The sequence below is a fragment of the Perca fluviatilis genome, chromosome 19 (genome assembly GCF_010015445.1).
Source record: "Perca fluviatilis chromosome 19, GENO_Pfluv_1.0, whole genome shotgun sequence".
Classification (NCBI taxonomy): Eukaryota; Metazoa; Chordata; class Actinopteri; order Perciformes; family Percidae; genus Perca; species Perca fluviatilis.
In genome coordinates, this window is record NC_053130.1 from 18,781,596 (window position 1) to 18,805,270 (window position 23,675).

Sequence of the window (23,675 nt, forward strand, 5' to 3'; positions counted from 1 at the left end):
GCTGTGCGATGCTCTCCTGCTGTCCTCCTCTTTGGAAATTTTCAGTCTCTCTCTCACTAAGGAAGTGAGCTGTCTTGACGGAGAAGTGAAAACTGCTGACTTCTGTGTAAACAAATGTTATGAGTTTCTCCTTCAAATGTTGTTACTGTACATTTTCGCCACTCACAACAGTGTGAAATTCAATGATCTGGCTGCTAGTGATTCTACTATGTAAATCAAAAGTGAAGGTCACAGGCTTTGAATTCGAAAAGACCTTATAAGCCTGTTTCTCTTTACAGTAGCTAGACAGTGAGATAAAAGAGAAAGATTCATGTTTTTTTAAACTTCTTTTCAAGGCAGTTTTCAGTGTTTTTTTATTAAGCATATTTTTCCTACAGCATAAAAGTCATCATGGCACAAATGAGGTATTATTTTGGAAACCAAAATATACTGTGTACCCAAAGATACAATACATTACTACATATGAAACATTGGGATAGCAACAAGTTTCAGTGAGTTAAATACAATAACACTGATCCAGGGACAGAGATATAGAGGCTTACATGCGCTCATCTTAACCACTCCATATGCATGATAGGCAGTACAGCAGACACTAAATAATATCACGTGACGTAGCCGCTCACATAGCCCAGACACTCCAGCCTCTGAGGGGTGTGGGGAACATCATCTATAATCTAGAAATATGGTCCTGAGGGACACAAAGGAAATGAGTGTGTTTAATTGAAGGCATGAAAAGAGCATGTCTCATTAGTGAGAGCAGAGGAAGTGTGATAGCTCAAATGACTGGGAGCAGGTTAGAGAGGTAATGACATTATGTGAGGAAGAAAGTCTTTAAGTGCATCTGCTATTAACCATTATCGCTAATCGCTAATCTCAGGACTTGCTAATGTTATGAGTACAGAAATCATCACAACGCTGAATGATGCTTTACACCATGACGCACTTTATTTTAAACAACAATAACAATGGTGTTAAAAAAAAAATGCTGATTTGGGATATAAAACCGGTGTAAATGTGAGCATTCATTCAGAGGCGTTACCTGCTAAAACACAGCTTTGGAAATATCCAGTACTTTACACAGAGCGATGTGAACCAATACATTATTTAGAACACTGTTATCTTAAAAGGGTTTTGTGACGTTTCTAAAAACTAGTTGAACATCTAAACTCTTAGTGGTAGTTATCCTGCTAGCCACTTTATGGACAAATCTGCTGATAAATCTACTCTATAGCCTACTGTATATTAAAATAGAATATTGAGAGATAACCACATGTTACATTCAAGTACAACATGTTATATGGCAGAATCTAAAGAGGACATTATCACAAGGTTGAGTGCACACCAAAGACTCCGTAAACTGAGAAGTAAGTGAGCGATGAAACAATTTCAGCTGGATTCAAGTCAAACTGGCAGTTTTAAATGTCTATGGAAGTCTTGTCCTCTTTTTGTCCGCTGCCCACCCGTCTTCGACCCTCCAGCAGAAACGACAGTACTTTAACCCAGCGCTGTCCTAGTGACCTCTGCCGTGCTTTGCTTTCACACTGTCTGAAGTAGGTGGTCGTTCCCGTGGCAACAGCATCGAACTGCTCGGTCAGTAGCCAAGCCTCCCAAAGCAGTGTCAGTGCATTCATAACCATCATAACCACAACCCAGAACTCCTCCCCTAACAATGTGAGCCACAATGACAAGCTGTGATTGCCTGCAGGCATCTTGTCATACAGGTAACTTGTTGCCGTGGCAACAAAAAGAAGGTGGGCAATAACCATGAAGAGGATGAAGAAGATGAAGAGGCGGTGGTTTCCCCGGCCGACGCAGCGGTTGAGGAAAAGGCAGTGGTGGTCATAGTCTTTAATGCACACGTCACACAGCTTGCAGTGTTTAGTGAAGTCGGGCTGAAACAACTGAGGAAAGCAAAGACAGGGTGGGAAGGAGAGAACATACTATTATATTATGTAGCGAATTAACTAGAAAATGCGCATCTTTACCGGCTACCTTTTTCAAAAGGATGCTGCAGGTTTTGTGTTTTACCTCCTACTTTTCAGACATTTACTGCTTTTGATACCTGCTTTTTAATTTCACTATGGGATGAAAATCAACTGGCATAGACTTAAAGATGCAGTAGGTAAGTCTTATAAAACTAACTTTCTGTCATATTTGCTGAAACTGACCCTATGTTCCAGTAGAACTACATGAATTATGTAATATAAAAAAAATCCAGCTCCTCTGGCACCACCTACAGCCTGTAGTGCGATTGGCAAAATTCCACCGCTCCCGGTTGATTTTCTCCAATCACGGCCACAGGGGGTATCTAACTGCCTGTCAATCACTGCTCAGGCACGCACACGCATATAATAGGGTTATCCCCTCCCCCTTCCCCGCGCACGAGCTGCAGAAAGGTTTCCCAAAACTCGGGTGAATATCATAGGAGTGGCTTTTCAGAGGTGGCGTGAGCTCCGGGATTTTAAAGATCTGAAGAACGATGCAGATGTAGCCACATTTCTTCTCGATAGGTAAAATAATTACCATGAATGATTTATCTTTCACTTGGTTATTAGTAGTCAAAAGTCCACAAAGCTACGTTGGTAAGGATAATTGTAATTGTGTGGTCGGTCTGATATGATGCTGAAATGGCTAAAGCTAGCCTGCTAGTTAGCATCGTTTTACTGTTGGTGAGTAAAGTTAACGTTGTATTAGTGTTTAGTTATTGAAAATGTTGTCTGACATGCCGGCAGTTCTGTCAAACTCCCTTGTGTGGGAGGGGCTTAGGAGACGGTTTGGGCTGCAGCAGAAAGGGGGGAGGGACTGAGAAGTTGTCGATGTTCAAATTTGTTAGCAAAGTCCTGGATCTTCACAATCTTACCTAAAGCAGCTTTAATCACCATAAACATTTCATCACATTTAATTGTTACATCATTGATTTATTGTGACATCTGAGATTTTTTAGCTTTTCGTAAAGGGAAGACCATGTGAAGGAACACACCAAGAGGAGAAGGGCTGTGTGTCAAAACACCATGGCTCTCTGAACCAGGACCAGTGTGAATGTTTTACCTCACAGTATGGACAGAACCGGTGAGGGCTCTGGTTGTTCTCCACCAGGTCAGCGATACAGGAGAACCGAGGATCTGCATCTGCTCTGTCCATTGTCCCAGGGTCCTGAGTCAGAACCTTACAGAACAAACCGATGACTAGGGAGAAGTGGAACATTGCCACCTGGACCAGAACACTGATTGGCCACACACATTCAAAAGGTTAAGGATGAACCATTGTCATTTTAATATACTAAATCCTAGATTACATTTGCTGTACTGTGTATATCTGGGTGAGCAAGACAACTAAGAGAGCACTGGCCAGTTGACATTTTTCACAAGCAATATTTATTGAGTACAAGTGGAAAATGTGGCTCAATGGTGGCACTGGGGGAAAGGATAGACTAGGTAATTTCATGAAAGTCTAAATACTTTTAGAATATCTTGTCATAGACCAAGACGTTGGTCACACGTTTGGTTGGCCTGAGGGTGGCACTATAATATTTATGAATCATCCTGCGAGGACCATGATAATTAAGGACCAACTTTTAAAGTAATTTGGCTTTTTCTTGAGATATGCCTCTCTCTCAACTCTGAAGTGTTGGACAGACCAACCAACATTGAGAGCATTATGTCATACTGCACGGCAGAAAAAGCCAGATGATACATACAAATATGCATGGGCATGAGACTTAATGTGTGCTATATTTGTTAAGGATATTAGGCATTATCTTTCCATAGAAGCAGAGCAGGGAATGAAACAAGCCAGCTATGAGGGTTCCCAAGTAGATTGGGTTGGGTAACCTGGAAGGAAGAGAGATGATGTCTCAACAGCGATATAACAAACAGTGAAATATGTTGACTTACATTTCACATGTACAACATTTTTTTGTCAAACCTTTGGTATGTGGTCATGCGGTGGTACTGTGTGAAGATGTTTCTGGCCAGCCAGGGGAAGAGCAAACTGCAGCTTAACCCCCCATAGCCTCCCAACATGGCTGCTATCAGCAGGATGGCAGCTCCACTCAGGGTTGGAAAAAACAGTGTCCAGTAATACAAAACTGGTGAGAAAAGACACATGATACAAAAATACAATGTGTGAAAAACTTGACACATGAATGCACACACAGCACTTCAAATGTTACCGTGCCATTATTATCATCACCATTGTCATCATCACAACCCTTGTTTTTATCTCTAAAGAAATTAACAAAACCACAGAGTAATATTCACCATGAGACTCTCTGGGCTTGTGGTGTATTGGCTCATTAATGTACCGACTCAGTAGCTTGGTGAGTTGCTGATGTCTAGAGAAAAATACACAGTATAGCAATCTATTAATCAGCATCAGAATCCCAAGAGAAATCAGTCAACGTACTGGATATTTAGTACTAACAGATTTCTTAAAACAGCAGATTCACCTAAATGTTTTCCCCTGTTTGCAGAGGTCCAGTGGTGTGAGGCCGCTGTGGTTCTTCTGATAGAGCATCCCGCACCCTGTTCTCTGCAGCAGTGTCCAACACACCTCCACTGCACCCCTCTCTGCTGCAACATGAAGCGCTGTCGCTCCCTGCTGGTCAACTGCATCCACAGCACATCTCTGAAACAAACAGACAGTTGAGGTGCACAGCTGCTGCTAAAAGATAGTCACATCTGCACTGGGCCCAGTTGAAGCCAAAGTTTAGTCATACTGTTGGTCAACTGGAGCGTGTGTGAGAGATTAGAGACTATCTCATACCTGGTCTCTGAGCAAATACCGGACCACCTCTGTGTTGCCTGTGGATGCTGCCAGGTGAAGGGGTGTCACCTGGTGCATGTCTGTGTCTGAGAAACGGAACATTCCTGTCTCCCACAAATAGTGCACTGTAACACTGGGAAAGATAACTAACAGTTAGTGCATGCAATATATAAGTGTGTGTGTGTGACTCTGTAGCCAAACAAATACAAGACAAGTTTGTGATGTGCTGTTTCCTCTACTCACATGCTGCCCCCTGTGACTGCATGATGCAGTGACGTTTTTCGCTGCAGGTCTATGAGGCGCAAATCAGCTCCATACCGCATCATTTGGTACATGATAAAGATGTTCCCTTGCCTGATCGGAGTCAAAATCACAAACGGTTATGACACAGGATCAAGCACAGAACAAAATGCATGATGCTCAGATCATGACATTGTCACCTCAAGAATCCAGGCATGTTTGTTTAACACCAGGGACCTAAATGTGCAACTACTGCTCACCTGCAGGCAAAATGAAAGGCTGTCTGTCCTGCATCACATGTCACATTAGGGTCAGCTCCATTACTAAGGAAAAGGTCAACCATGGAGCGGTTGCCATGGAGGGCAGCGTAGTGGAGCGGCGTAAAACCACCCCAGCCTGGATGAAGACAAACACATGCACATCACAATCCCATCTGCAGTCTCTGTGACTGTAACAATATAGCCTGACATAAATGCCTGGTCTGTCAGCCTGTTGATCGCTGGATTCGGGTTCAGGGTTCCCTTTGGCACAATGTGACTTTGTGCTGTGTTGTCAGAGGAACTGTCCTTCTAGATCTGTGCCAGACCATCTCACAGAGGAGCTGCAGCAGGGTAAGGTTTCCCCTTGGCATTGTGACAAAATCACATCAGGAGACACTGGAGCACGATAAACGTTAAAGTGGTCCTATGAAAATAACATTGTACTTGCTCAATGCTATAATAATTGCACATAGGCTAATTTGTACAGATTTTTAAAAGACAAAATTATAAATGACACATGACGGGTATAACAGGTTTGTTCTCTTGTCCATCAGCGGTTTTCTGTCTTTTTAATATGCAAATCTGGAAATACCATCACTGACAGGTAAAGGCGATCTGTATGCTGACAGTATACATACAGTAGGAAGTGGTCTGTAGTTTCACAAATATTCAGCGAATTGTCCACATCAAGATCTGTATTGTATATTATTCCACCTTACCTTTTTGTTTGAGAAGTGATCTGTCATTTTGAACGAACTGTATACACAGTTCAATATCTCCTCTTTGTATACAGTCAAATATGTCTCCACCGCTAACGGAGCACACAGGCGGATGCATTATGATCGGTGCACGGAGGCGGCCTGCTACATCCACCGACAGGACAGCAACTGCAACAGAAAAACAACAAAAAACAGTTCCTCGGACGTGGCGCTACAACATCACAATGTAAAGTGAGAAGGGCGATTATCTTTCGCTGCAAAGTAACGGGGATCCTTTATTGTGCTAAACTGATTGAGGCTGACCAGACCACGCCCTGGACACCTTGTTGGTTGCTGAAGGTCACGCGATCAGTGATGTCACCTGTGTCTCCAAAACACGTGGTTCTTATAAACATGCATTGCAGTAAATATAATTCAAAGAGGGTCGTTAAATATGAGACAGAACAGGAATGGAGTTTTAACTTCAGGAAAATTAGAAGGGGGTTTGTTAGGTTAATTATACAGGCAGGATTTTAAAATAGAATGTGTTTCATTTTTAAATTATTCGTTTTTATTTCTTAAATTTTCTATACACTCCGACACAGTAGGTGGCGGTATGCACCTTAAAGTTGGTTTGCGATCCGCCAATGAACAGACAAAGAAGGTAATTAGCATGCTAATTAGCAGTGAGTATGTCATGCTCTAATCGAACCCATACACACATGTGCTGAACGTGGAAATATTGGTGACAGAAATCTGAAAAACACTATTTGCAAAGATTATACAATTTAGCTCAACATATATAATTGGAATGTAAACTCATAATATGCAATACATGCAAGTATTATTATTATTATTAGCCTAGGCCTATATTTGATTTATTTCGCCAACGTTTCATTTGATACTGCAACGTACGCTAGCCTACTAGAACTAATGAATACAGTGAGTGCGACTCGTTCTGCAGTGTTCAGAGACTGCATGCTCAAATGAGTGCTTGTTTGGCTCGGAGGGTTTTGCGTATTGCACGTACGTGCTGTCAGCTTATAAAAGTTAGTTAACAGTGCGGCAACAATGTAACAGCTATTAGCCAAAGCACTGGAGTGTATCAACTCGTATGGCGTTTAAACATCTCGAGGCAACACTGCAGGCCTGCAGATGGAATAAAATGGATTGAAAATTGGGGCATGTACGCACTATGGAGCTCGTAAGTGGTCATTCCTATGACTGATGGAGGTATCTAGGCTACTTTAATGAGTGAAAACATAAGTTTATAGTAATATTTGTTTTCCTTTTGTAATGCAATGCAGAGTCTTTTCTTCGTAGATATCTTGACTTTTCATGCTTGTTGAAGGTGTAATTAATCACATTGGCTTCATTCAATTTCAGACCCCGGCCGATATAAGCCACTGAGTTAGCATCATGCCATGCCATGCCCATACCAGCACTTTAACTACAGATAACGACTATGGCTGCATTATTGTCATTGGTTACACGTAGTTTTCCTGCTAAAATGTCTTCAGTAAACAAAAGAGCTACACGATTGAGCAGGTTTTCTATTTATTTTTGGGACCGTTTTTTCTCTATTTGGCTGCTGTCCGCATATTTATATATCACTAAAACACACAAGATGGCGCTGTTTAGCTAAATTAGGTTAGCACACTGCTTTGATTTTCTGTCACCGATATAAACACAGCAGTTTCACAATCTAAGTGCAGTTACACTCTATAGGCATTCATTCCAAGGCCCATTATGTGAACCAAATGTAAAACAAACAAGAAAAAAAAAACAAATATATTGTATTCCTACTGAATTGATTAGTCTTTAATTACAAGATTTAACACTAACAAAATCCGTTTGGATGTTTTCTGATGCTGTTAAAGGTTTGTTTACCTTTTTTTTTTTTATTAATGGAAAATAGGCTAAACACAACTTGTTTGTATTTGTTTCTCCTATAAGTCAAAGCTTTCAATCTCTCCAAATAAATCTATTACTACAAGTGGTGTTTGCTGGCTGCTTTTAATCATGGGATCCTGTGCTCTGATTCATATCATACCAGTCTTACATGACATATCTATAAAAAGCAAAGTGACTCTTCTTGAGCTGTGGTGGGAGGGCCCCATCCAACCAGCTAAACAACACTTTTTCACTTCTGCTTCACTAGAAGGAAGTAAGAAGGCACATGACCTGGGCCAGCTGATTTGAGTTGCTCTGCTTGTTCAAAGTTCAGTCTGCTTGGTGCAGATTAGTAGGGGCTGTAGTTTCATAGAAGGGTTAGCACAGTAAGCGCTAGTCACATCTTAGCAGGTCTATGCTTGTCTTTCCTTCTAACATGGGAACTGAGACAGACCACTCACTCAGTTGGATTAAAGCAACACGGATAACCACGTCCTCTTAGAGCTGGGAAAATCCCAGATGGCTCTCACACAAGTACAGGTAAGAGGACTTGAACCATGAATCATTTTCCTTTCAAAATGCATATTAAAGTCATTGTAACCTTGATCATGTATTTCACTTTGACATACTTGATTGTATGTAATTGTCAATTGGGCTATGTGTTGCTTTTTCATTTCACAAGTAAGCAATGACTTTGGATGCTTCTGCGTCTTCTTGCTATCGGTCTCACACACTCTAGACAAAGAACATTCTCACATGAGAAAACATCAAAGTATTAATTAATTTCTATGGAATGTGAACTGCCTTTCCCTTTACTTTACCATCATAACTGATTTCACTGGCTTTTGGCTTATCAGTTTAACAGTCTGCCTCTACCAATCTCCCTCATTGTTCATTATGAGTGTGTGACTCTAAACAGAAAGTGCCAAAAATAATATATAGTAACTGCAATGAGGAAACATTGCTCTAGTCAAAGCCTCAGTCATACAGTAACATGTCTGCTTGGGAGGAAGACTTCTTACTCACACTTAGTGTGACAGAGAAGTATACCATTTACTGTATTAGCGGCATCCTGTGTGAAGGAATTCAAATTCAATTGTAGAGTAATTTTTATCATTGTCACATTCATTTGATTTTGTAAGAACAAAAGGTTCTTACTTGCATATGTGCACATTACGTTAACTTGTAAGTGACAGGACTGATTAGGTATAATTGTCAAACTATACTGCACTATTACTGTTGATTAGATATTGCATGGTATAAAAGTAAAGAATACGAAAACATGGTAAAAAACAAAAACAAACCTCTGCCGTAAAATGTGTCCATGCAGTGGTAAATTTGAAGCTTTAAAAGCTTTTAATATTTACTGGCATTATGTGCTTCGAATTACTGAAACTTTGGCATCAATTATACCACACGGATCCCTCACAGAGGTTGATAAACAGTTAATGAAAATGGCACATGACTGTCAGTGCTATCTGGTGACTTCTCAATGCAGGTTGGGTAGGGGATGAGGGCTCAAGGTTTGCTTTGGGACAAATTTATTTGAGGAAGTGAGACAAATATTAAAATACATTTTGGATATTATGCAAACTCAGGGTATCTAAGGATTATAAACGAGGATTTCTTACTTTTGGCTCTATTTCTTTCCCTCCAGGACCAGACTGCTAAAGGGGAAAGGATCAATAAGGAAACCGGAGAGCTGAGTGCTTCAGGGGAGTTATCTGTCTCTGTGGAGTTGAAGGTGGAGAAAGTGGAGGGCTCTTGTAGGAACCCTCAACTCCAACAAGTGCTCAGGGAACAACTACAGGAGCTGGGAATTCACAAATGCTCGAGCCCTGACCACAAAACTGACCATGTTCCTTTAGAGCATCTAGTCAAAGTCCTGCCTCTCTACATACAGGTATGGACCACTGGGACAAGAATGTGTGCCTTTTCACGTCACATTGTTCTTTTAGAGTTATATTTTGCTATTCATCAACAAACTAATTTAGTTATTTTACTATCAACTGGGGAGTCATGAATCGACCATGGTAGGAGAATTTAAAGTGGAGCCATAGTTCAAAAGGAATACCCAACCTTGCATAGGTTAAATGGATGCCTCAGGACACTGTGGTTTCCAAAACCGCTCCAGACCGCATGAATGACAACGTGAGGTGGCTGTGTGGGCTGTTTCTTTGAATGGAAGTATATGTGGTCTCTCAGTTAATCTACACAGTTAACTGGACGTTTTAGAGCCATAGCTTCAGGCCTCGCTTTGATTAATTGGAAGAAGAGGAATTTCTCATTCTCCGTGCCTGAATTGCATCACAGTTATCAAGAAACCTCCTGACTTTTTTTTTACCCCAGGCACACACTCGGTGTAAATTCCATCACTGGTCAGTGTGTGTGTAACACCATTGATCGGGCTTACAGCTGCAGACGTAATCACTCTTTGGTGTTGTGTGTAGTTCTGTGTGTGTATGTGTGTTGTAATATACAGTATGTAGAAGCCTCATGACCAGAGATTTGAGCAGAACGTAGGGCCTCACTTAAGAACAGCAAACTCAGTGAAATGTGATATCTTCTTATGAAACCGAAGAGCCTATATTATGCTTTGGCTTTTATTATTTATAGTGTAGTGCATTACCCAAAGCAGCTGGCATTCAACAATAGTGTAGTTACTTTTGTTTTACTGCATCTCGTATCTTATAATGCACCAAATGTGGCTACCCAATGAGTACAACATGTCATTTTGTGCTACTAATTTACGCCAAAAAAGTTTAAAATGTATATTAAAGACACATTTAGAAACAATTTTCACCCAAAAATGCAATTTCATCTCATGCTTTATTTTGTCAGTATATCACAGGTGTTTGTTGCTCTCCACTAGTATCTTTGTATAATAGACTCTCTCATCTCTGATCCCAGGTCTGTGAGGATGGTGGCAGACTTGAAGGTTTGAACATAAAGGGGCTTGCAGCTCTCATTGCTGATGCTGTCATCCATAACATCCACACCAGATTGGCGGAAAAACCTGCAGGTACTAACAACTGCTCATATCATAGCAAATACAACTGTTTGTTTTTCCAGGTGGAGGGACTTTCTACCTCCTCTATCTACTTCTGCATTTTCTGTGTGCTGCTGTTCCTTTCCAGTAGTTGTTTTCTCACATTGTAAATGTCACTCATGCCATTGAAAATGGAACACCAAAGCAGAACATTCAATCTGTTCCAAAAAATGTGGAAACATGTAATACGTAGATCCTTTCTTGAGGTGTGGATGCTTTCTTTCTTATTACATTGATCTACTGATGTTCTGTCTGATTTCTCTCTCTATGTCTCACCTGTCTTACTCCCTGTCCCTCTGTAGCTGGTTGTTTATGTGTTTTTCTGGAGGTTTGAAGGAGAAGCTTTTTTAAAATAATTTCACAGGAATTCTTGCGTACCACAAAAACAGACACTTGCCAAAATAGAAACAATGCAAATTTTCTCTAGGAAAACAGAAATGAAACTTTATCAGACAGCGCTAAAATTCTGTTTCGATATGCATTTTGCTTTTTATTTGAACACTGGTACACTTGACTGAAATGTGGATTTTACTGATTTCTGTGGCAATCGATTGTGAAGTGAAGCAGCTACAGTATAAACAGTCTTGCTCCCTTGTTGTATTTGACTTGTTCATCACACATTCTTTAGGCTCATTGTTTAGCACATGTTTGGTCATGTTGAGTTTTCTGTTTTCAGAGGGGGCTCGTGGTGAGGTGGTGCGATTCTTCCAGAGGCCGGATACTAAGGAGACAAACTGTGACGGGAGAGACAATCAAGGATGGCTGCTGTTAAAGTCTCTGCTGCTGCAGACAGCTGACAGCTCAGTGAGTGAAAATAAAGTTTTGAAGTGAGGTTTCCATACTTTTAGTTGATGGATCTTGCCGAAAACCTTTTTACATTTGATTGGAGTCACACATTCATGGGGAAATCACTCTTATTTGTGTCAAGTCAAGTGTCTGTGTGTGTCTGTGTGTGTCTGTGTGTGTAGGATATATTGTCCTGTATAAACCCAGGGCTTCCTGCTGCTTTGGTGAAATGTCTGTACCTGCTAGTGTGCCTTCCAGCTAAAAAGGAGAACTTGGCCATTGAAGAGACCTTTCAAGAGCAGCTAACGCAGGTCAGTTGAGGCAATAGCTTAATTTTTTACGTTTTGTTTACTCTCTGTATTTTGTTTTCCTCATCATGCAAGCTCTACTTTCCTATCCTCTATGCTCCTTCTATCCTTTTTCATTGGATTTTGGTCTCACCCTAAAGTTTTTCCCTCTGCTCTTTGCCAGGTTCTCCTTCAGCTCTGTAGGCAGCCAGCCAATGTTGAGAGACTGGTGGAAACTCAGGAACTACAGTGTCTTATCATTGGCCTCACATCACTATGGGACCAGACCAGCGCTGCATGGAGACATCAGGCCTCCCGCGTGCTCAAGGCAGTCTCGGCTGTAGCAACAAGCAACACTGTCCCGAGCTTGCAAGGTGAGGTAACTATTGGTAGAAGTAACATTTCTGTTTATCTTATGGTCATTTAATAGTTTTGCTTCCTTGTTCTAATAGACTCTACTCCATTAGTTCCACTAAACACATTGTATTAAATACATCAGAAAACAGGCTGCACAGAAAGTGGCTAATTAGATTTGTGCAGACAGATATTTTTATTCCAGTAATGAGTTGATTATACAGAGACACATGACCACGCATCCCAGCAGAAAGACCTACTGCAAAAAGTTTCACATGATGCCTCCATCAGCACAGATAATTCACTTAAATGTTCTGCTACACATAAGTTGACTTTGATTTGTTTTGGACACCAAGAAGATATCCGCATTTTCCAGCAAGAAGTGTTTTTCTCTTTGCTATAGTATCATTATTCTATAGCAGTTTGTCAAATCTGGGTGAAGACAGGAGTGAAAGAATTTATTGGAACTGTATCGCTGAAAAAGAGGAGTGCACTTGAAGCAGTGCTTGTTTGGGGTGATGTGTTTCTTGAATTGGGAACTTTGAGTGTGCAAGCACTATTCTTCTGATGTACTCTGTATATCGCAGAGTAATTACTTATTCACTAACCACTGACCACTGTCTTTTCCTCATTAGTCAAGAACTGTGTGCGTATCTGCATCCAGAACCTGCTGCACATCAGTGCTGATGTCTCAGGGCCACTGCTAGCTGAGGTGGCTGTGGCTGTGTTTAGCTTCATTAGAGACACCTATCCGCTCAATCCAGCCCTCTTCGTGGAGTTTGACACCAACAACGGCTACAGGGCCCTTGAGAATATCCTGAAACGGTGAGATAAAGGGACATGAACAGAAGAAGAATGAAACCAATGAAATGAGACTCAATCAAAGAGTGCGCTTAGAGAGGACATACTTGTTAAAAGAAATGAAAAGGCATCAAAAGAATGTTTGTGTTCTTTTTGGTCTTGGTCAAGAGTAAATGGACATTCTTTGAAATTAAGTGGAATTTCATGGTGTAAATATACAGCCCCTTCAAAGGGTGGAATTCTTCATAATAAGGTTATGTCTGTTCTTAGAGTTAGGGCTGGGTACTGAATTAAACACTTTTTAAGCACTGACTGAATTGCCTCCTTAGAATAGAGTATCAAAAAATGCCTTGACATTCACACATTAACTTAACCCTTTTGTCTCATCATTATACCATCATCAGCTGTGAGGAAGGTGTTCCTGTGGAACAGTTCCAGCCTGTGGAGGAGTTGCTGGCTCTCATTGCATCTTTCACCCTGCTGGGAAAAACTGAGCTGAAAGTGGCTCTTTGTGTCACCAACCCCCAACCTCCAGCCTTTAAGTTTGACCCGCCACTCACCAAAGGTAGGTCAAGTCTTTTTCACTTTGTAAGTTCTGCATTATTATTCTCTGGCAACCCCTCCCTAATTATCTTTACTAACAGCTGATTGTATTATGAGGATAAACTCTGAACCATCCCTTACAAATTCACACTCCAAACCAACTAATTATCATCGCATGCATGACTCAGCAAAGATAGGCTTAGGAGGGGAATGGGCCCCCCAAATGACCACATAGTTCATCCCTCCTTTGCACTTTTTCCCTCATATAACCCACCCAAACTGCTCCACTCCCTTTTCCTGATTTCCCACACACCCTGGCTCTCCATTCCCCCACTGCTACCCCGCTGCAGTGCACAACACCCCTCAGGTTAACAGGAAGCTGAGGTGATTATGTCTGGGATGATGAAGTGGAGTCTTTCCCTCTAACTTTGTTAGGATGCTCCACATCCACTCACCACTGGCCTACAGCAACCAGCCATCTATCATAGATGCACACACACCTCCATCCAACACTCGTAAATAGAGTGTCCATACACACACACACACACACACACACACACACACACACACACACACACACACACACACACACACACACAACACACACCTAATTATACACACAGATACACACACTCAGCACCCATCCGTCACATCAAGGAGAAGCTCTCTTTCCAGCAGAGGCACCAGAGGGACTGTTTTGTGCTGATCTTATTTGGATTTTATGCAATTTTGATTAAGTATGAACATGAATCCTATTACTAACCAGGTATATATTTATTCACAACAAACACAAGCGTGTTTTGGCTCCCAAATCTAAGACCTCCTCTAAACATTTTGACAATGCAGCGGACAAACTCTATCAAGGCAGATTATGCTACTTTTCTTTTGCATTCATGCATGTTGTGCTGTTTGTTTTCAATCTATCTATGTATTTATAACTCAATTGGCTTATTGGATTCAGCATGTGCTCTGCGTTAAAGGTTGTTTGTAATTTATTTGTTTTCCTTTTTCTATAAAATTGACTGTCTGACCTTGCCAGAGCAAAATCTGATAAATTGAGCCTTAAATTCAAAAGATATTTTGGGCTAAATTGACCTTAGGCTGATATTGTTTTGCAGTACCATATTTCATAGACTAGTACAAGAACATATTGTCTCCCAATTAATAACGTTCGATAAACAAACACGCAGACGATTATTCTATTCATTGACCCATTTTTAAGGGCTAAAACCTCCTTAGACAAGTGCACTGACACTTTCTCTCCTAATGTCCCTCTGTCTCCAGGTTTAGCAGTAAAAAACCTGCCTGCCTTCCACCTGCTGCAGGCCTCCCTTTTGCGTTCTCATGATTCACTGCTATGCTGCCAGCTTCTTCGAACCCAGCAGACAATATGGGAGAGGGACCCAGCCAATTTTTTCCTCTTGGAGTGGACTGTCCAGTCGATGGCCCAGCTGGCTGCCTGTCTGTGGCGTAAACCAGCACCTGTACAAAAGCTATTCTTTTCACTGCTAGAGATGGTATGACTTCTAATGTTGGCAGCAAAGTCCTTTGCATACTTTTTTATTGATACACTTTGCATTTGAGGTTTGATTAAATGATTTCCTACAGGTGATATTTAAATTGAACTACATCCCCCATGAGACCTTGCGGGCACTGCTGGGTGTGCTGAAGCAGAGCTGGGCTGGGACACTGGCTGGAGGAGTGGCGGGAATAGAGTTTGGAGTGGTGGCTCTCAAGTGTTTCCACAGGTGAGCAGTGCTACTGTAGTTACTCTGAATTGTTCAGGATACTCCTACTTAAAATATTTTATCCTAAATGTATCTGATGCTAGTCAGAATTTGTTGTTCTCCTCTTATAAAGATAGTTTAAAGTGCTTATATTATACTTTTTGTCTTTTTCCATTTCCTTTATTGCGTTATATATCTTTTTGTGCACGTTATAGGTTTACAAAGTGAAAAAGCCCAAAGTCCACCCAAAAGGCACTTACCATCTCCAACAGAAAACACTGTTCACAAACTGCTCCAAACAGCTCTATTGTAGTCCAGCCTTCACTTCCGTGATGAACGTGCGTCACTTTGTAACACGTTATAATGCTCGCCTAGCTGCTAGTGTGGCACGCCCTCATACTCTGCTTACCTAGCTACTGCGCATGTGCGACTCCCAACAAAGATGGAACAGAAGTGAGATGCCTCACTCTGTAGCTAAAACAGAGAGATCAACACACAGGGTGAAAAGAGGAGCTGCAGCAATGTGTAGTACAACGGAAATATGATGTTTTTTGAAAATTAAACCATGTAAACCTATTCTGATATAACCTCTAAATACAATTATGAACCTGAAAATGAGCATAATATGAGCACTTTAAATAAAAAAAAATAAACAAAGATTTAACCTTCTCCAAATTGTACTGCACAAGCTTGGTTAGTTTTATCATTAAGACAGATGAACACAGAACAGGTAAGACAGGATAAAGTTGCAGATCTTTTCAAAGCTCTATCTCCTCTGTTCTGTAGGATGACAGTGCACAGTGGTATGCTAGCTGAGGTGCTGAGTGACTGGGGCCTGCTAGAGCTGCTGCTCAGCGAACTTCGTAGGAGAGCCAAAATCCTCAGGAAGGCTGGAGTTGTCTCTCCCCCTCAAATAAGTATGAACCAACATATTTGTTTCCTCAATGTATGATGTAATTATGATTGCACAACTACTAAGAGCAGACAGAGAGGGATTGTTTAACATAATGACACATCATTACAGCGAATTTGGGATTGAGTGAACACACCCAGTCATAATTCAGTCAATTTCAAAGTGAGTGATTTTAAAACTGAATTGATGTGGACAAAAAATGCATCTAAAGTTAATGTGCTCTTTAGACCCCCAGCAGCTGCCACATGTGGAGGAAAGTGAGAGACTGCTCACTACCTGTATGCTTCAAGTTGTGTCAACCCTTACTTTGCGTTCAATCAAAAACACAGGTATACACATTCACTTCTTTTCATGTCCAATTTTTTATTAAATTCCTTACTCTTTCACCATCTGCAATGTATTATTTCATTTATGTCAGGGCTTGAAACTGCTGTTGTGTATTTTTTTTTGCATGTATATTCCAGTTTCAGTGCGAGACCTTGGTATGGTTCCCTACCTAAAGATCTTCTTGGATGAGGATCAGTATCGAAGTCCTACTCTGAGCATTTTGGAGCAGCTAGCTGAAATTAACCCAGAGGAGTTTATGAGTACCGCCATAGGAGCCCTCTGCTCCTCTACACAGCAGGAACTTAGTTTGAAACGAGACCTTTTGCAGGTACTTACATTTTAGATTCACCCCACAGTCACAGATGACTGCACACACACACATCCAAAAACACTCAAGATATGCAGTGATCTCAGCTGAACTGTAAACATAGTCTCCACTCTACATCAAATCAAACACATTGTAATGCACTCAAAACATAATAAGCTAGTGAATTTATTTTCTTAGCATGTGGGACCCTCATTACATTATAGACAAATGCAGATTGATTTGCTAAAACAGGTTTAGCTGTTAACTCTGGACCGATTTGATTAGGCCAGCAGCCTTATGCTGTGGCACTCTGAAGATTACCACCTCTATCAGATCAGTGAATGGGACAGAGATCTGATTAAGCCTAACTAAGTTACACACCCACTGTATGTGTCCGTTTTTATAGATGGCAGTGAGAAGAGCTCTTACTTGCTCTGTGTGTGTGTGTGTGTGTGTGTGTGTGTGTGTGTGTGTGTGTGTGTGTGTGTGTGTGTGTGTCGTGTGCGTGTGTGCGCGCTTGTTTGTGAATGCATGCTTGTTTTGGGGTGTGTGTGTTCTTTGTACTAACATTGTTAAAGCAGGTGGCAATCAGATTGGGTACGACCTGGGTTGGCAAGTGTTAAGAGCCATTGTGATTACTCCAGTTTCAGTTAATCACATTTCCCTCTGTGTTCTGCCTTACAGATTACCTGCCTGATGGATTAGGTCTCTAAATTGAATAAAGCTAATGTGATTTTGTTCACCTCCAAAAACTAGTTACCAGAAATGATTTATGATATATCTATGTGTTTCATCTATTTTTCATGACATTGTTTTAATTGACCAGGGAGATGCTATTAAAAGCTGAGACTTTGAACTAAGCTTAGTGTCTGTCAAAATACAAGTATAGAATCCGCTTTGTCACGTGTGTGATTAGGCTTACGTGGTTTTGGTGGTTCCACATGCTCACTGTCCAAATGGTCTATCTGACTTCTCACTTCTGTATTTCAGTCTGTGCTAAAGGTGATGGAGAGCCCCAACAGCTGGGACGCCTTCAGGAGAGCAGGAGGCTTCACCGGACTGCTTTCTCTGGTGATCGACATGGAAGGAGCTCTGTCTGACCCTCCCCAGGGAGAAGTGTGGAAGTCCCTTGGGCACCAACTGCTGCTGGACCTCCTCCTCCTCACTCTACACATTCTGGCCTTGGCTGTGCATCTTCACACAGTAAATGCACACCATTTTGAGACTGGTGGCTATTACGAAAGGCTGGCAGAGGCTCTACTCCAGCTGGGCTGTTTTTACACAGAAGGCTCTGAGAAAGTGAAGTTTGATGGAGAGGAGGGCTCCTGTCTCAAGACTGCAGAGGACGACCAGTCTCCTGAAAAGAGCTTTCACCAGTTTGTTGAGTTAGCAGAGGCCCCTGAAGCTCCCTCAACCATACCCCAACCGCCCAATCTGCCTGTCACTCTTCGGACATGTATAAGGTTGCTCTCCTATCTCGACCAGTTCGCCACAGGGACCTACTCTTCTCTGGAGATAAACTTGGGACTAGAGCCAGAGGATGGGTGTGACGGAGAGAAAGAGAAACTAAATGGACCAGCAGAGCATGAAAGAGTGCATTCAGGGTCCCCTCCTGTCCACTTGAGATCAGGCCTGCAGTCTGTGGAGAACACACAGGGAAGGTCCAGAAACGCAGCACCCAGTATTTCCACAGTCTGCACCGAGTCTCAATACAGGTGGATATTTCTAACCATTTGGAGGTTTTGGAAACCATAACTAGGCCTGTCACGATAACAAATTTTGCTGGACGATAAATTGTCCCAGAAATGATTTGTGATAAACAATAATATTGTCGTTCTGAGACTATTTTCATCTAATATAATGGTAATGGCATAATAATGCAGGTACACTTTTTCAAATATCAATAAACCTTTATTTCTAAAGAATATTTAACACTAGAACTGGAAGACATTTTAAATATCCACAATAAATGAACAAAACAACCAAAAACAATAAATAAAATGGACTCTCAGTCTCTGTTAACAAATTTTTTTTATTTATCATGCAATTAATTGATTGCGACAGGCCTACATATTCCTATAAGATGAATTCAAATTTCCTCTACATTCATGTATAAAATGGAGTGAATGAATGTGATCTCATAAGTATCAACCCATACTTTTTATTTTGTGTTTTTTGCTTGGCTTTCAGTAGGTTCACCTGCAATCGTGTTATTCTTCATCCAGGAGCAATCCGGGTTATTATGACTCTTCTTTCATCCGTATTTACTCCTGAGCACCCACAGGTACCTTTTCTAGACTGAACATATTACAGTCTCTTAAGTTACACATTATTAAATACAGGATATGGCCCCAGTATGACACACATTTCTTTCCCTTTTTCTAGCTCTCTATGGAGGTCCAGTTCTCACTGGCGCACCACATCCAGGCCATGGTTAAATCTGAGCGAAACCGCCAGATAGTGTGCGAGGGGGGGCTGGTTTCCACACTCCTGGCCCACTGTCAGAGCATGTTGCTGGCTCCAAACCACCGGTTACATCTACCGGTTACCCGCATCTTGGAGAAGCTCTCCTCCCAGGCCATCACACAATCAGACTTCAGGTAAAACATACTCCGTCTCCAAGGTTCAGACACATGCATTTCTTAATTGCACTGGAGATGAAGAGGCTTTTTTTTTTTTTTTTTTGCTTTTAAAATTTATTTAAAAAATATTTTTCCTACAATATTCTGAATCTGATGTCTAATCGTGTTTACTTTTTCCTCCTCAGAAACTTCCTGTGTTTAGGGGACCCACTCATGTGCTTGGCAGACAAAACGGCCATGCAGTCACAACTAGAATGTCGCCCACTAATCAAAGCTCCTGTTTCAAGTGGTACAGACTAGTTTTGTTCTAATGACTTAATCTTTCTGTTATTTTATGCCTGCTCTTTACTCATGCATCTTAGGTTCAGTCCACTTGAGGGATAATTTGGCCTTTCAAACACAGACATCAATCAGGTCACACATTGGAGTTTGTTTGTGTTGTCTAAACTAGGTCACAGTACAGAGGAAGATGCCTTATCAGGATCTTCAGGAAAGACACTGAAGCGGACCTTCAGCTTGTTACAGTCTACAACTCGCAGTGAATCCTCTGGTTCAGCAATCCCTGTCCACCAGATCATCAGTCTGGTGACCATGACATCACCGCGCACCTTCAGGCCACACCGACTCTCCTCCTCACCTGCCTTTGTAGAGTTTGACATGAGCGAGAGTGGATATGGGTGAGTCCTTGTTTTACTGGGTGTCTGTGCAGTCCTGCACTATCAAAGAGACTAAACTACAGTAGATGACTAAATGGGACTTACTGTATACTTATGCTCTGTGTCAAATAATCAGAATGTATGTGCTGCAAAAATGACCTCGGTGAGGTTTGGCATGTGAGGAAATCTCTCTGTAATGTTAAAAAAACATAAATTATTTACAAATTTCTTGCCATGTGACGGTATGCTTTGCAGCTGCCTTTTCCTGCCCTCTCTGGCGACAGTGAAAGGAGTGACTGCTGATTCAATCCCAACAGGTGGAATTGGAGGAGGTAAGTGATGAGTCGAAATGCATCATACTCACACATTTGTGAATAAATCAGAATAAAATGGCTAATAATCTCTCTCATATTTTAGACTGCCGGGGTTTTCCTCCTATAGCTGGTCTCTCATTTTCCTGCTGGTTCCAGATCAACCGGTTTACTTCAGCCTGTGATTCCCACCCAATCCGTCTACTGTCAGTGGTTCGCCACATGTCACGGACTGAACAACCGTACATCTGTCTGTCAATCTCCTTCTCAGCCTATGACGGCTGCCTGGTCATCTCCACAGAGGAGGAAGCATATACTTACCTAGGTAAGAGCAATAAAAAGTTTAGTCAGTATTTGCCCATAAACTTCACATAATGGGCCCCTGGTTAGCTCACCTGGTAGATCGGGTGCCCATATATAGAGGTTTACTCCTCGACACAGAGGCCGCAGGTTCGACTCCGACCTGCGGCCCTTTGCTGCAGGTCATTCCCCCTCTCTGTCCCCTTTCAAGTATAAGCTGTCCTATCCAAATAAAGGCCTACAAATGCCCAAAAAATAATCTTAAAAAAAAAAAACTTCACATAACATTTATTGATTGACAAAATGAATTGAAGAAAGTAGGAGAATTTCTTTAGCATTGTAGTTATCTTGCTAGCTTTCAAAACTGTCCTCTATTCCTCATTAATTTTGTTTAAAGCTATAAGCGCATAGTTTCTGTTGCCCCCATGAGGAATTTTAAGTAATGACGACAACGACGGACTGACGCAAGCCTTTGGTGATCGCCCACTCCCCACACTATAGCATTTATCCTGTCAAATCAAGGAGGACACGGATGATTAAAAAACAAAACATGGACTCTTCAGAAGAGGTAATTATCCTGTAATTGTTATGTCCTCTTCGTCTACAAAGCTGAATGCTGTTGCCCTTTCTCAGCGTTGACGTAAAACGCATCACTCAAGCTGCTGTGCACGAATGTCACCAGACTACACCATTTTGTAAACATAGCCATACTGAAAAATACAGTTTGTTTTGTGGCAACTTAATTAGCTCATTTGGCAATGGCTTGAATGTAACAGATGTTCATCAATATAAAATAGTCGTGCGCTATAGCTTTAAAATGGGACTGCACAATAGTTGCATCATGAGTTTTTACTGCAGAGATTGACTGAATGTCTTTCTCCATCTTTGTTCAACAGATATGATGGAGCCAGAAGTTTGCACTCCCACTTCTTTGCCTACATCACTGAGGTTCCGCTGCTCCAGCATGCTGGTCCCAGGTCAGTGGCACCACCTGGTTGTGGTCATGGCCAAAGATGTGAAGAAGAGCTGTCTGACTTCAGCCTACTTCAACGGCAAGGCAGTGGGGACAGGAAAGGTATGACAAGAGGAGAGAAACTGAGGAGCTGATGACTGAACTGGCATTTATGTATTCATGTATCATAGCCTCTGCATTTTCCGTCAGATGAGGTATATTCAGCCATTCCCTGGTCAGTATGTCTCCATGGACCCCACAGCTGTGATTGATGTGTATGGACTGATAGGAACACCAGCTCTTTGGAAGGAGCATGCTGCTCTAGTATGGCGAGTGGGTCCATCTTACCTGTTTGAAGAAGCTTTGAGCCCTGAGGCTGTGGGTGTCATGTACACACAAGGCACCGCCTACCAGGGCAACTTCCTTGCTTTGCGCAACACAGGTGAGTCTCAAGATCTTTTGCAAGAATTTCACAGGATTTCCACAGTATGTCTTTTGTTTACTTACAGTAAGTCATCCTGAATAAGAGCATATTATACATCCTGAATCTGTAAATATATCTGTTTGTGGTGTGAGTCCAATATGATCCTAGAATAACATAACGTTGTTTCTAGATGCATTAGGAATTTCATTTTGATCAGTCTAGGTTCATCTATTTTGTGCTATGTATGTCTTTCCACCATGCCATGAAATGCAGTAAATCATGTTGTCATGGCGCTCATGGCATGCATGCATGATTTTCTCTGCAGAACAGATGATTTGCTTTACTATAGGGGACCTTGTATACTGATGCAGAACAACTTTGCTAATATGTTATGTGAGGGCATTGTTGACATAGAAATATTTTGTAATTAATACACCGATTACATGTAATTGAATGCAATTGCACATGATTATGGTTACAAATGACATTTGACTTTTGTAGGGCAGTTCTACTTTACTTGCTTGTGTCCCACCTCTCTCTTTGTGTCCAGGCCATGATCTAGATGCTGAGTCTCTCCCTGTTAGGCTGGTCCCTGAGGAGAGGATCTCATTTGGCATCAACCCAGCAATTTCTACATTAACCACTGTCATGCAGATCAGAGAGGATTACAATGAGGTGGACTGTAGACTGATTGCTGAACAGGTAAGATGAGTCCATGTTGAACCTATGTATTTGTTGTTTTCATACAGAGTAGCAATCATTGTGTGCAATTATTACAGATGAGGATAACCTCTCGGGATCACTCAACCCCTGTGTTCCTAGCTCGAAACATCAGCCAGCACCTAAGCGGTACAACTCGCACCATAGGAGCAGCCCTGGTTGGACATTTTGGTGAATAAAGTATTTTTTGAAAGGTTTTTTTGCTCTTTAGTTGATTCTTGCAGGCACATTTGGTAAGCTCATGGTCCATTTCATTCTAGGTGTGCGTACATTCACCCCCAGCAGTGCATCCAATGGTTTCCTGTACGTTGGTGGGCCTGCAGTTGTTCTCAGTCTAATTGCAATGGCGCCTGATGATAGCTCCCTGTATGCAGCTGTCAAAGTTCTTCTTTCTGTTCTGGAGACCAACTCTGCCATGCAGAAGGAAATGAACCGCATCAACGGGTACAAGGTCGGTCGGACCTGGCAAAATCACTGCTTCACGATATGTAGAAACAGAAATCAAAATCTGCTACCTTACTGTAGTGATCTGTCCTTAAGTATAATTTGTTCTCCTTGTAGCTGCTAGCTTTCCTGCTGAAGATGAAGTGCAGTCTGGTCAGCTACAGAACCTTTCAGTTGGTTCTGTGTCTTTCAAACTCAGTGGAGCTGAGCTCTGGGTCTGGTTGCCTAAAGAACACACTTGCTTTCCAGGCCCTGCTGTGTGACCTGGAAGTAAGCATCCACATTGTAGCACAAAAATTCAGCGGATGTAGGGATTGGATAATTTTTTATGTCCACC

The 23,675-nt window shown here is 41.6% G+C and overlaps 2 protein-coding genes across 7 annotated transcripts in view; one reads left to right on the plus strand and one right to left on the minus strand.

The window, feature by feature from the left end:
* Positions 1 to 920: 920 nt before the first annotated feature.
* On the minus strand, positions 921 to 6,323 carry si:ch211-223a10.1 (putative ZDHHC-type palmitoyltransferase 6). 2 transcript variants are annotated; one of them, XM_039783453.1, is made up of 10 exons: positions 5,984 to 6,323; positions 5,265 to 5,400; positions 5,008 to 5,118; positions 4,765 to 4,897; positions 4,448 to 4,626; positions 4,260 to 4,333; positions 3,925 to 4,087; positions 3,748 to 3,830; positions 3,049 to 3,239; positions 921 to 1,901 (listed from the first exon to the last, which is right to left on the minus strand). In XM_039783453.1, exons 1-10 carry the CDS (start codon positions 6,099 to 6,101, stop codon positions 1,416 to 1,418), a joined length of 1,674 nt encoding a protein of 557 aa, XP_039639387.1. In that variant the 5' UTR covers positions 6,102 to 6,323; the 3' UTR covers positions 921 to 1,415. The 2 variants fall into 2 exon arrangements, with proteins under 2 accessions (XP_039639387.1, XP_039639388.1); XM_039783454.1 differs by having other exon boundaries at positions 5,265 to 5,688; positions 5,984 to 6,073.
* A 560-nt stretch (positions 6,324 to 6,883) lies between these two features.
* Positions 6,884 to 23,675, plus strand: part of wdfy4 (WDFY family member 4) — a 44,114-nt gene continuing 27,322 nt past the window's right edge. The window contains exons 1-27 of one of the 5 annotated variants that reach the window (XM_039783448.1): positions 6,884 to 7,166; positions 8,308 to 8,395; positions 9,513 to 9,758; positions 10,766 to 10,877; positions 11,581 to 11,708; positions 11,873 to 12,001; positions 12,162 to 12,351; positions 12,967 to 13,156; positions 13,537 to 13,697; positions 14,960 to 15,192; positions 15,284 to 15,423; positions 16,189 to 16,319; positions 16,543 to 16,644; positions 16,780 to 16,970; positions 17,940 to 18,664; positions 19,140 to 19,233; positions 19,335 to 19,549; positions 19,717 to 19,820; positions 19,983 to 20,208; positions 20,443 to 20,519; positions 20,605 to 20,823; positions 21,695 to 21,873; positions 21,961 to 22,192; positions 22,725 to 22,876; positions 22,954 to 23,065; positions 23,155 to 23,345; positions 23,456 to 23,608. In XM_039783448.1, coding sequence (XP_039639382.1) covers positions 8,375 to 8,395; positions 9,513 to 9,758; positions 10,766 to 10,877; positions 11,581 to 11,708; positions 11,873 to 12,001; positions 12,162 to 12,351; positions 12,967 to 13,156; positions 13,537 to 13,697; positions 14,960 to 15,192; positions 15,284 to 15,423; positions 16,189 to 16,319; positions 16,543 to 16,644; positions 16,780 to 16,970; positions 17,940 to 18,664; positions 19,140 to 19,233; positions 19,335 to 19,549; positions 19,717 to 19,820; positions 19,983 to 20,208; positions 20,443 to 20,519; positions 20,605 to 20,823; positions 21,695 to 21,873; positions 21,961 to 22,192; positions 22,725 to 22,876; positions 22,954 to 23,065; positions 23,155 to 23,345; positions 23,456 to 23,608 — 4,653 coding nt within the window. In that variant the 5' untranslated portion in view covers positions 6,884 to 7,166; positions 8,308 to 8,374. Of the gene's footprint in view, positions 7,167 to 8,113; positions 8,396 to 9,512; positions 9,759 to 10,765; positions 10,878 to 11,580; positions 11,709 to 11,872; positions 12,002 to 12,161; positions 12,352 to 12,966; positions 13,157 to 13,536; positions 13,698 to 14,959; positions 15,193 to 15,283; positions 15,424 to 16,188; positions 16,320 to 16,542; positions 16,645 to 16,779; positions 16,971 to 17,939; positions 18,665 to 19,139; positions 19,234 to 19,334; positions 19,550 to 19,716; positions 19,821 to 19,982; positions 20,209 to 20,442; positions 20,520 to 20,604; positions 20,824 to 21,694; positions 21,874 to 21,960; positions 22,193 to 22,724; positions 22,877 to 22,953; positions 23,066 to 23,154; positions 23,346 to 23,455; positions 23,609 to 23,675 lie in introns of those variants that run through there. The other 4 variants (XM_039783452.1, XM_039783450.1, XM_039783447.1 and 1 more) reach the window with 4 other exon arrangements.